This window comes from Nuphar pumila, chromosome 7 (genome assembly GCF_984573655.1).
Source record: "Nuphar pumila chromosome 7, dmNupPumi1.hap1.1, whole genome shotgun sequence".
NCBI classification, from domain to species: Eukaryota; Viridiplantae; Streptophyta; class Magnoliopsida; order Nymphaeales; family Nymphaeaceae; genus Nuphar; species Nuphar pumila.
The window spans coordinates 101,402,292-101,415,302 of record NC_143255.1 but is presented as its reverse complement, the minus strand read 5'-3'; the positions used below and the strand labels follow the sequence as shown (position 1 = coordinate 101,415,302).

At 43.7% G+C, this 13,011-nt stretch overlaps 1 protein-coding gene across 1 annotated transcript in view; it reads right to left on the bottom strand.

The window, feature by feature from the left end:
• Positions 1 to 5,181, bottom strand: part of LOC149832667 (uncharacterized) — a 43,739-nt gene extending 38,558 nt beyond the window's left edge. The window contains exons 1-2 of the mRNA XM_090014638.1: positions 4,878 to 5,181; positions 1,254 to 1,997 (exon numbers count right to left, since the gene is read on the bottom strand). Of these exons, the coding sequence (XP_089870764.1) occupies positions 1,254 to 1,997; positions 4,878 to 5,093 (960 nt within the window). The 5' untranslated portion in view covers positions 5,094 to 5,181. The remainder of the gene's footprint in view (positions 1 to 1,253; positions 1,998 to 4,877) is intronic.
• Positions 5,182 to 13,011: the final 7,830 nt, after the last annotated feature.

Below are 13,011 nucleotides of genomic sequence, written 5' to 3'. Positions count from 1 at the left end.
TCTTTGTGTGTGTCCATTTGGATTCTTTAGTGAACATTTGCTCTCAGTTGGTGGTTGCACTCTCTTTATAATTTGTAACAAAAAAAAAAGAGAAACAAGAAGGGGGGGGCGATGTTAACCCCCCTCCCTCCTCGTCTCCTCCCCTTGTTGCTCCCGTCCTCACCACCGACAACAGCCACCACCAGCGGTGCCTCTCTCTCTCCCTCTTCTTCTCTTCTTTCTTATTCCCTTCTTCCCTCCTTTTTTCTTCATCTTCTTCCCTCCTTCCACCGTTCTTCTTTCCTCCTTCTCTTCTTCTTCTTCTTCTTTTTCTTCTTCTTCTTTCCTCCTCTTTTCTTCTTCTTCCCTCCTCCTTACTATGTTCTTTTAATTACATGTACGTGTAAGTCTGTAAAGGTTGTGCAATTAATTGATTATGCATGTGATTATGATCTTCATAGGATTATGGGCTGTTTTTTGTCCTTCATTTGCACTTGTGAATGTTGTAACACTCTCATTTTGGAGAGTCTTGGACAAATACATTAACTTTTGGTTGTTAATGCTAATATGCATTATATGGTGATGACATGATGTTGAGGAATTTAATTGTTAATAATTTTGTTACTTAAATTTTCATTAAATGCTCATATTTTATTTGTTAGATACTTAAATAGATCAAGTTGGTGCATTAATGTTACTTTTACATGTTATTCTTATATTTTTCAATATTTATTTGATATTTCCTATTGTTTATTGGTTGTTGCTTCATGAATAAAGGATTTTTTATTTATTTGTGATTTTAGATATTTTTTAAAAGTTTTTAAAATTATATTTTTGAGGCTTACGCTCTACGCCTCAAGGCTTATGTCTTGCTTCATGTTTTGGTGGAGCACTTCGCTTCGCCTCAACACTTTTCACAACATTGCACAGTAGGATTAAAAACAAAAATTCTAGGACATGTTTGGAATTATACATTTGCATTCAAAAATTTAGTTAACATAATTTCAATTTCATATAATTCTCATACTGGTAAAGATCTAATCATTTAAAATATATATATTGATACTTAACTGGATGTTCAAGTACATCACCATGAATAATCATTTGAAGAGATACTTCTACATAACCATCTAATTAACATTTTCATAATGACAAAAACATCTCTGACCATGTCTTGAGCTAATAACCACAGATCGATTAAAATCAAGGAAAAAGAAGCATGTTTGGCAAATTATATTGAGGATAAAATTCAAATGGAGTCAGTGCCTACTTACTTGATCACAGTCGAATCCTTCCCCGTTCTTGGGTTCAAAAAGCATGTCACCGGTAGCTATCTCAAATGCAACACAAGCAAAAGACCACATATCAACAGATTCATCATAGTCATACCCCAAAATCACTTCAGGTGCTCTATACTGCCTGGTCTGTATTTCAGCAGAAAATTTCCTATTTTTCCAACAAGCATTCCCCATATCCACAATCTTGCACCTCAAGTCTATGCCTTCTAAACTTCTCGCTTTCTCTGTTTCTGCTGGCTTTTTCACCTTTTTCCTAAGCTTTTTTTCTACAATTCCAATCGTCCCACCATTGATTTTTCTCTCAGTAGGCCTTTCAAGAATCGGAATGAGCCCCGATCTGTGTGGGTCTTTTGCAGGATCAATAGAAGACACTAACATCACATTCTCAAGTTTCATATCCGTGTGAATTATGCCAAGTTCTTTGTGCAAGTAATCAAGTCCCACCAGAATTCCATGGCAAATTTCTTTAACTTTAGAGAGTTGCAGACCTCGGTAGCGGTTGTACCTGAGAAGTCTAAGAAGAGACTCTCCAAGGAGTTCAAAAACCATACAGACATGAGTACCATTCGGCCCAGAGTGGTTAAAATGGTGCAGCAATTTGACAACACACTTGTTGCCTTTGGGATCACCTTCACTAATTGCACGAAGTATTTCAATTTCTTCAAGGGCTGCTACTGTGAAATTTTGGGCACTCTTCTGGATTTTTAGTGCTACAAATTTCTGTGAACAATAGCAAAAGACAGACAATAAACACAAAACAGCGAGAAAACAGAGACAGATGATCATGACAAACTGCAGACATGGTTATGCAAACAAAAACAATATGAAAATTAGTCAAGGTATGTTTTCTAAAGCATAAACAACATAGAAAGTTGAAAGAAATGAGATTGAATCAAGTGAAGTGTCTAAAAGGTTTCAATTTTTTTTCTCCCTATTGTACATTGCAGACAGAATTGACACAGTTTCCCTCTATAGAAATGGAATATGTGGAATTAGTTGGCAAGACAAAGCCAAAAAAAAAAGAGGGAGAGAGGATAATGGAGCTCATTTAAGTTAAATAAGAAAATATAAAATTGGAAGAAATTAACAAACAGACTCCATCTAGAAATGAAACACATGGAATAAGTTAGCAAGACAAAGTACAAAAGAGGAAAAAGAAGAAGAATGTCGTGATTAATCCCACCATCACCTGAAACAAGGAGAGAAAATGGAGAAGGCTACCCTATATGGAGAAAAAGATTTTTTTTTCCGCGTAAAAAGAAAAACTTTCTTTTTCTAAGGATTCTATTGGAGATGCAGCTAAAAGGCTTACAAATGGAGACAGAAATAAAAATCATTTCATACAACTGTGAAACAAGAGGAAAACATTTAAGCCATACAGGGGCACACCATAGTTGCCAGAAACGGGTATGGGTACTGGCACGGGTACACAATACTACTACGGGCTTAAAAAGTTTCTCGTACATTCGTGTATTGAAACTGTTCAGAAAAATATCGATACAAATTTTCTAATATACAATGATACAGTTTCTAAAAGAATCGGTACAAGTTTTCTCAAAAGTTGATACGAAGTATATATTTTTATGAGGATACCTATAAATTAAAATGGTTAAACATAATATGTAAATCAATCATTATTGTATAATAATTTTTCACAAATTATAATATTTATTACTCTTAATAAAATCAGTGTCTTCATAAAATAAAATTATTACTTTTATGCAAGAATGTTAATAAAAACAAACTTGATACTCATTTATAATGTAATAAAAATGTGTTTCTCATGTTTCTCATGTTTCTCTAGTAATTGAGACGAGTTTCTTAAACATTTGATACTTCGGTTTATGGTTTCAGGGACGAGTTTCATACCGGTATCTGGTACTGCTACGCCCGATATGCGATACGCTAGGGTGTATCGAGTACCAATGAAACTATGGGGCAGACAATTAAACATTAAGGAATATGGAAATAAACCTGTTTTTTGTTACCCAAAGAATAGAGACAATTCAGAAATGAAATTTTCCATACTTGAGAATACAAAACATGGAAGGTCAGCAAGCATTTAGATGCCAATAATTAAGCTAAATCAAACTGTGAAAAAAATTCTACTATAAAAATGATTGTAAATTTGAGCTTATCTACAATGGAGATCAAAACCAGGGGAGGATGAAAAAAAACCACAAATTTGACAATTAAGTAAAATCATGCCTGAAACTTTTGCGACAAAATGACTGGACAAACAAAGAAGAAAAGTCAGAAATGAACAGAGAACTGATTTGCGCAGAACTACAACCTAAACAGGAGATGACAGGAAGATGCAATCATATAACGAAAAGCAAGATTAAGAGGTTTTTCACCTGCTACAAGCCTACAAGAGCACTAACTCAACATAAATTTTCCACCAAAACAAGAAACCAATGCAAGATTGGATGGCTTCACAATTAAAAACCACAAACCGGAAAACACAGAAATAGACCACCAAATCCAGAATTATATAAAATAAAAATATAAGTTCTCCAAAGAAAACTCTTGATAAATATTTCAAAGAAGGTAATATGGTGCAATATTGAATAACAAGCACAAACGAAACTAGAAACCAGAAATCAGACTAGACAATGAAATCAAGAATTACGCAGTACCGGAATATGGGGAATCTCTACCACACAGAATTCATGAAAATTAAGATGAAACAAAAAGAGATAGGATGAATTCCGATATTCAATTTAACTAAAACTACAAACAGGGGGTGATCGGAAGATACCAACAAGGGACACAGACTCTCTTCCTTAGCACAACCATGTAAAATTTCACGAGAAATGAAACAAAACGATGTATTGAATCATTATCTCCAAGATCGAGTTACAAACATGGGAGGATCAAAATGAAACAAAAAGATGTATTGACTCATCAACTTGAGGATCAAATTACAAACATGGGAGAATCAAAATGAAACAAAACGATGTAATTGATATCTTGTTCCATCGAATTACAAACTTAGAGGATCAAAATATACTATTGGATCCAGGGGCGTAGCTAGGATTCATGTGAGGGGGGGGCAAACAGGGGTGTAGCAGAAAAAAAATTTATTTGTGCGATAGCCGGGGGTTCGGGGGCAGCGCCCCCGAATTTTTTTTTTTTGAGATAAAATAAAAATGGCTACAATTATTAATAAAAATCTATTTCATATGGACAAATCAAACTATTTGCTACAGTCAAGGCTGGGCTAAAAAATGGATAAAAATCTATTTCATATGGAATCAGGGCAGAGCTAGGACTGGGCTTTTAAAAAAAAAAAAAATTAACTGTTTGGGGAGGCAGGACTGGGCTACAGCCCAGTCCTGCCCCCCCCTAGCTACGCCCCTGATTGGATCCACAATAAGGCAAAATCAAAACATGGGTAATGTTCCAAATCATAGATCATGCAAGAATTTAGACGATGAAAAGAACAGAAACCAATATCATGCCGCCTCTACGATCAAAAGAACGATCAAGAGAAGATTGAAAAACGCCTAGGAAACAATAATTAAGCAAAACAAAGATGTGGGTACTCTTCCAGACCACAAATCACGTAGAATTACGCAAAAATGAATGATACCATACATTGATTTGGGTGTCGTACGCGAGCCAGACGATCGAGAAATTCCCCCAACCGAGCTTTTTCTGAGCAACGTATCTGGAACCAAAGAATTGGTCTCCAGGAAGAACAAAGTGGTAGCCTCCTTTCCTGTATTCCTCTCGATCTTCCTCCTCCTCCTCCTCTTCTTCTTCTTCTTCCCTGGAAGAGAAGGAAGATATCTCGTTCCATTTGGTCGTCATGGTTGCAGATTTTCCCGTGTTCTCTCTCTCCCCCCCTCTGTTTCTCTCCTTCTTGGATTCTTTTTCGTTTTCTTATTGGTGGGGGTGGTTGATCAGGTCATCAAAGGCAGTCTGGTCCCCTTCTTATTTTTATAATTTAATTTAAAATTTAAAAAGTGTGCATGTCTGCTATTTTTTAATTTCTGATTGGTAGAGATAATCGTAAGAAGAGCGCCTTTTCAGCTGTCGGTGAACGTGATTGGCATTTGATATGTTCCTTGGATAACGGGTCGGATCCTTATCTGGATCCAATAAAATCCAAATTGGTAGGGATGTAAGCAGGTCGGATCCGGTGTGGATTATAAGCACTACCGAATTCGACCTAATCAGATCTTGCCTGATTGGATTTGGACTCGAAGTCAGAGTAGGATGAAAAAAGGTAAACCGAATCCTGTTTTGATTGGCTAATTGAATATATTTTATATGTAATTGGATTGGATTATCTGGCAGAGTTAGATTTTGTTTGGAATTGGATTCGGATTTGAATGCAAAGCAGCATATCAAATCCAAATCCGATTATTAATCCAGTGCTACTTTGTTTACCAAATTTTACTAAATCGGTCCAGATTCGACTACATATACGGCTCAAAACCAATTCATTGATGTCCTTATCAATTGGCATTACCGGATCGGAACTTCATTATAATAGCCTCCAACCAGATCTTGATCGGATTACCTCCCTAGTTTTTATCGGATCTAGATTTTACACGCAAATGGGTCTATTCGGGTTGATATGGAGCTAGTATTCTTTTATTTTCTTTTTTCCCCAAGGTATTTACTCATTTCTGCTTTTAAAATCCTTTGCCCTATATAACAGATATTCTACTCAGATCCAGTGCATCCTTTACCCTATGTAAGAGATAATCTACTCAGATCCAGTGCAGGTTCACCAACTTGAATAAAATGAATTGGGTTGTTTGGATATAGAACTCTAACCCATACTATAATTCCAATTTGTCCACTGTTTTCTAATTTGAATTGGACTGGGGCTGGATCTTGGTGTATCCAGATTTGCACTTGAGGGTAGGGGCGGGCAACAGCCCACTAGGCCCATGGTCTGGGCCGGGTTTGGGCCTTCATTTTAGACCCAATCAGGACCGCCCATATATATATATATATATATATATATATATATATATAGAGAGAGAGAGAGAGAGAGAGAGAGAGAGAGAGAGAGAGGTGTAGGAGCGCAACCCTGAGTGAAACGACGCTCAGCATTTTTCCTGCAAAAAATGCTAAAAACAGCATAAAAATGCAAAAAAAAACTCTTTTTAGCGCGGTTATCAACCGCCACTAATGGTCCCAGCGAAAACTGGAGCCTTTCACAGTAAAAAAACTGCAAGGTCCCATTTTTTGCTGAACTGGGACCTTTAACTGCGGTAAAAAATCGCTGCTAAAAACTGTTTTAGCATTTTTTGTGCTGGTCATCCATCAAACCCCGCGATGGACGACTAGCGAAATTGTGCAGGTCGCTGTGCACCTAAGGGTTGCACAGCTACCACTTTATATATATATGGGCTGACCCGTGCTGGACAAGGCTTGGGTTGGGTCTAACGGATGGGCCGCTGGCCGAACATTCAACAATGGGCCAGCTTAAACAGGGCATAGGCCCAGCCCAGTCAACAGACGGGTTCATTAGCTGGCCAGACTGGCCCATTGCCCACCCCTAATTGATAGGCCCAGCTTGACCAAGCCCAGCTCAGTCAACAGGCTGGTTCATCAGTGGGCCGGGTTGGCCCGTTGCCTACCCTTGAAGGCATTTTGGTCACGTGACATGGACCGCCCGAACACCCTCGTCTGGGATGCAAGAGTCAGAACTCCCCCCTCCGGCTCTCGCATCCCATATTTCTGGGATAAAGTGCATGGAGCTGGACATTTTTCCGTCCCCACTCCACACGTCCCTCATTCACAATGTGGAGGGGAGCAGGACGCACTAGTCCCAGTAGGGCGAGTTTGTCCGCTCATCCAAACACCCAGGACTACTGCATTCAGGACACTTGGCCAAAGTATCCTGCAAAAGCAGGACCCAAGCTTTACTTGTGTCCCCACTTTGGCAAGACACCCATGGCCCAAGTTTGATGCTAGATGTGAGACCCATGCTTGGCAGGAAGCAATTGTTCTAATAGATGATTGCCTTTGGACAATTAAACACACCCTACCACCAACGGGGGGCTCAGCTTGTCTGGTAGAAGCAGCTAGTGCACGTCACCTTGTGTTGAGACGTTGTAGGTTCAAAACCCAACGGTATAACTGTATAACTCGTGGAAGCAGATCAGGTCATGCTGAAAATGAGCGTTTTTTGCTCATGTGGACATCGTGGCCGTCTGTTTGCGTTTTGGATGAATGCCACGTGGTTTTGCTGACTTTTGAACTTTTTAAAATGCAAATCTGATGGCCACGATGTCAGCATGAGCAAAAACGCTCATTTTCAACATGACCTGATCTGCTTCCATAACTGGTAGGGTCTGCCTAACCCTAGCTTGCTTTAAAAAAAAAATAGCATGCTCTACCAACGGGGCTATGCTTGTTTGGTAGAAGCTATTAGTGCAAGTCACCATGTGTTGGGGTGTTGCAAGTTCAAAACCCAATGGTATGTTGTGTAACTGGTGAGGGTCAAAAATAAGCTTGCCTACATTCCACTGAATCTTTCAAAGAAAACACCTAGCCCGTACTTGGAGTATAGCATATAAAGTTGATATTATGAGCCCTTACCTTTATTATATCCATATGGGTTTCTACATTCATATGGAATGGGTTTCACTCGAGCTGACTAAAAGGCATTATTAGATTTTTTTTAAAAGGCAAGCTGGGGTTAGGTAGACCCTACCATTTATTATTCAACGTATCACTGGGTTTTGAACCTGCAACGTCCCACCATAGGGAGATGTGCACTGACAGCTCCTACCAACCACGCCCAGCCCCGTTGGTCCAATAAAAGTGAGTTTACACAAAGAGTTTAACGTAGCAACATGAGAATTAAGGCGAAAGAGACAAGTTTGGGTGCTGTCAAGGAGCAGAGATCCAAGGAGCGGGTATCTGCCATGCCTATTTGACACAGCCAATCACATAATTATAGAAGTGAATACCAACGGGGGGCTCCACTTGTCTGGCAGGAGCAGTTAATGCACATCATGTAAAAGCCTGTGGAAAAAAAATAAAATAAAATCGCGTCTGACTCGTGTCAGACACGTGCCCGGCACGTGTCGGACACGAGTCAGGGTCTGACCCCTGTGTCGGGGCCGGATCCGGGCCGGACCCGAGATCAACCCGGACCCGGGTTCTCGAACTCTCGAGAACCTGCGTCTTTTAAAAAGACGCAGGTGTCCCGAGCGAGGGGTAAAACCCTCGCCCCTTCTCTCTCTCCTCTGCTCCGATCTCCCGCCCCTCATGCTGCCGCCGGCGATCGGAGACGCCGGCGAGTGATTCCGTCCGGCCGGCCTCCCTGACGATCGACGATCCCTGGGCGTCGATGACTCCCGGTCCTCGACGCCGCCGCCTGCGACCTTGGTTTCCTCGGTGGCCACCCGTGACCCAGTCGACTGCGCGAGAGCCCCCGCCGTCGAAGCTTTTCGCCGCTTGCGTCCCCAGCGACCTTCGAGCCTTGCTGACCACCCCTCTTCCCCTTGCTGTCTCCCCTTCAGCCGCCGACCTTCGATAGCCGGCATCCTCGCCGACGACGACCGGCGATCCTTTCTGCGGCCACCTCTTCACCTCCCCTCGGAGTTTCGAGCGACCCAGTGGCCTCCGAGCACCGACGACTCGCCGTCAGCCTCGGCCGCCATCCTTGGTGCTGCAGCCACCGGCGATCGTCGCCTCCCCCTTGTTCTGCTCCCGTGAGGTCCCTTTCCCCCTTCAGTCGCCAACGTTTCGGCAGCTGGCAGCGCCGACTGCCCCTTCGCTGTCTCCCCTTTCTGTCGCCGGCGACTCGCAGCCAGCGCTCCCGGCGACCAGCAACTTCTCCTGTTGCCGTGGTCGTTCGAGGTATAACCCCTCTCCCTTCTTCTTTTGTTTTGGGTGGATCGACAGGGGGGCTAAGCCCCCTGTCGTCACCTCTTGTTGGCAGGGGGCTAAACCCCTCTGCCTCCCTTTGTTTTTGGTCGACAGAGGGCTGAGCCCCCTGTCGTTGGCCCTTCTTGGCAGGGGGCTCCGCCCCCTATGTCTCCTTCCTGTTTGTTGTGGGTCGACAGGGGGGTTGAGCCCCCTGTCGCTTGTTTTGGCAGGGGGTTACCCCCTGCCTCTTTGCTGGTGGGTCGGCAGGGACCGAGTCCCTGCCACCACCTTGGGCTTTCGGAGTGTGTCGGCAGGGACCGATCGAGCCTTGTCACCCCCTGTCTCTTCTCGCTTGATTGGGTTGGCAGGGGGCTCTGCTTCCCCCTGCCATTTGTTGGCAGGGGGTTCCTCTCCCCCTGTCCCTTTTTGGTGTTTACCTACAGGGGGCAAGGCTCCCCCCCTGCATTTGTTTTCGGGCAGGGGGCGAGCCCCCCCTGCTCCCTTGTTGGTTCTCGGTAGGGGGAGGGCCCCCCCTGCCTTTGTGTTGCTTGCCGGCAGGGGGTTAGCCCCCTTGCCTTCAGTTATTTTCCTCTGCAGGGGGCGGAGCCCCCCTGCACTCTTTGTTATTCCTTGGCAGGGGGGTCTATCCCCCTGCCTCTTGCTTTGTGCCGGCAAGGGGCGAGGCCCCCCTGTTTCCTGCGTTGGGCCGGCAGGGGGCGAAGCCCCCCCCTGCTTTCCTATTTTTGAGCAGGGGCTTGCCCCCTGCATCTCTGTGTTTTCTGGCAAGGGGCTTTGCCCCCTTGCCTTGTTCTTGCGGCCGGCAGGGGGCTGCGCCCCTGTCTTGTGTTCTGACGGGGGGTTTTTTCCCCCTGCCTTGTTGTAGCAGGTGTGGCAGGGAGCCCCTGCTCCCTCCCCTGCCTTTCCTTGTGCTAGCAGACAGGGAGCTCCTGCTCCCTGCTTCTGCTATTGTTGTCAAGCAGGGCTGAGGCCCCTGCCTCTGGCACCCTTGTCTGCAGGATGCAGAGCTCATGCCTCTGCCTTCTGCAGGCAGGAGACCTGACTGTGTTTGCTTCCCTTTTCTTATATGGCATATACTAATGTTCTAAGATCTCCAGGTTGAACGGTGGATCCGGCTTGCCCTCTGTGGCTCGAGCTCTTGCTTGCCTACGCTGCATGCGTACGAGGACCCACAACCTCTTAAGGTAGGGGATTCTTGCGTGAAAGGACAATGAACTGATAAATGCTAAAATAAGGAAGATAACTAAAAGAGGACGATATATGTATACGTATGTCTTTACCTTCAAGGACGCGGTTTCGCGATCCTTGTCATCTTTACTTTCCTGCACTTTCCTTTCTGTCGCTGTCGCGCTATATGTGCCTAGGCTTTTCATTCCTGTCTTTACATTCCATGTCTTTAACTAAAGGACGCGGTTTTGCGATCCTTGTCCTCTTTACTTTTTCGCACTTTACTTTCATGCTGCCCCGCGCTTTGCGCCTTGGCATTTACTTGCTTATGTCTGCCTTGTTCTCCAGGATGTAGATCTTGGTCCTTCTTTACGTTATTTGTTGCCCCGCGCTTTATGCGCCATGGCCTTGCTCCTGCTTTACTTCTCGCGCTTTACCTTCCTGTGCTGTCGTGCTGCTCTTGCCCTTATCTTTTGTATGCGTTTGTCTTCACCTTGTTGCCGCACTTCGTGCATATGCCTTGCTCATTCATGTATTTCATTGTTGTCGTGTGCTTCTTTATTTGCTTACGCTTATCGATCTATCGAGGTGCAACCCTATGTCTCGTGAGTCGTCCTTTACACTTGCGTAGTCAGTATAGGATCTCCTACCTCACAAGTCGCTTGCGTAGTTGCCTGCTTGTGCATTACGATGATCGAGGTATGATCTCATACCTCGTGTGGAGCTTTAGCGTTCTACCCTCGCGGTGCGGCCTCGCCCACCGAGTCTTGTCCCTTGTCGTACCTTTGTATTAGTATGTGCATGAGTTTGCCTCTTGTCAGCTTGCACTCCCTGAGTGCAAACTTCAAATATATAGTGTATATCGTTTCACTTGGCTTACAAGCTACGACTCACACTTATGCACTTCAGTTCTCAAAAGACATCATTTTAGGTGCAAACCTATTTTCAAGATGTATAGCTGGTAAAACCGAGGTAGCGGTCGGACCTCCCAAATTGATGTATTTGGGATAGATGTGTTACAACCTTAGTTTGCCTATTCGATATGACTCAGATAACCTTGTTTAGGATACTGTGCACGAGTAGAGCAGGGATCCTAGCGATGTACTTGCACCGTCGCTAGATCGGCGTTACCTCACCTCTGATACGAGACCTAGTTTCTAGGCTTTCTGGTTCAACCATGTTTGTAGCGCCTTCCTTCGTGAAGGTATTGTTGGATCTCCTATAAGGGACTCATGTTCCTCCTCTTGTAGTTTTACCCTTAGTCACGTACGATATGTTTGGACTACGAGAGCAGATCGAGAGGTCTATAGTAACCTCTAAGCGTGTATTGACACATTAAGCTAATCCTGTTATGTTGTTTTCGCCTAATAGGCCGATTGCTCGCGATTGTCTAAAGGACCCAAGCACGATTAGTTGGAACTGGAATGAGTTCACTGCAGGCTTCTATAAAGTAGAAGCATTGGGGATTTCCTGCGAGAGATCCATACCCCTCTTATTGTGGTTGTACTTTTGAACAGGTACGTTGCGTACTACGATGAGTAGGATGAGAGGTTTATGTGATCCTCGAACATGCAATGGCATGTGTTTGGGATCACAAGAATGATGTTTCTACCCTCACTAGGGATTGACCCCTTTCAACGTGATTATGCATTTGAATAGCTACAATGTGTACTGCAGTGAGTAGGATGTGAATTGTTTGGTTGCCTTGAACGCGCAATGGCACGTATAACACACTTAAATAATAATCATGCGCCTTCACAGGCAAGATGCTCAAATGGGTCGAAAGACCAGAGCATGAGAATGAGACGGCGGTTAAGAAACCCTCCGTCGTGCTCATTCGGAACGGTTCATCAAGATTGAGGATGGATGGTACAAAACTCTGATGGACAGTCATATATGACAATCTTAGGCAAAGATCCGACCTTCCCCAGTCATCGGAGGTTAGGGGAAATCCTTCGGGCCACTTCTGCAGAAGTATGGATGCGCATCCATTGGGCCTTTGTTTGCCTTTGGGGATTTACTCTCTTGGTCACAGACCGTCCCCTTAGGAAGCAGACTCAGTCAGTCATTTGGGGTATAATAAAATACATAGCATAATGGACCTCCGAATCGATCTTGGCTGTTTCTACGTTTTGCCTTGTGCGTACCCACAACGGCCTGCTCAGTAATGAGACAAGATATAACTTATACACATGATCTTGAGATATGCATATGGTGACGTACATTGCTTGCTTGCTTGTTAGCTCGGTAGTTAGGTATGCTACTCGTTGAGCTAGGTACGCCTGTCGAGGCGTTACCCTTGTTGGTTAAACTGCTTACGCAGTTCTGTGCTTGGTGATAACTAGCTTCTCATACTAGTTGATTGCTTATCCTGTGTAGCTTACAAATTGCTTGTGATGAAATAGCTTGTGCCTCACGATTAATGTAGCTATTGGCCGATAGGCTGAACCATATAATGGTACTTGTATTTATTCGAATGTGGTAATGAATACCTGTCTTTTGCAATTGCTTTTGCTTGGCTGGTGGATAGAGTTAGTTACTCTTCACCTATTATATTTGTGAGATTGTTATAGTGGTTTGTTCAAGCACTCTGATCCTTTCTGCTCTTTTACGTAGTTGTCTGCTTTACTAGAGCTTTGCTTACTCCACAACACATTTGGTTAGATCTGCTAGTCTTGCTTGTTTCTGCTTGAGCTAGCGTTTA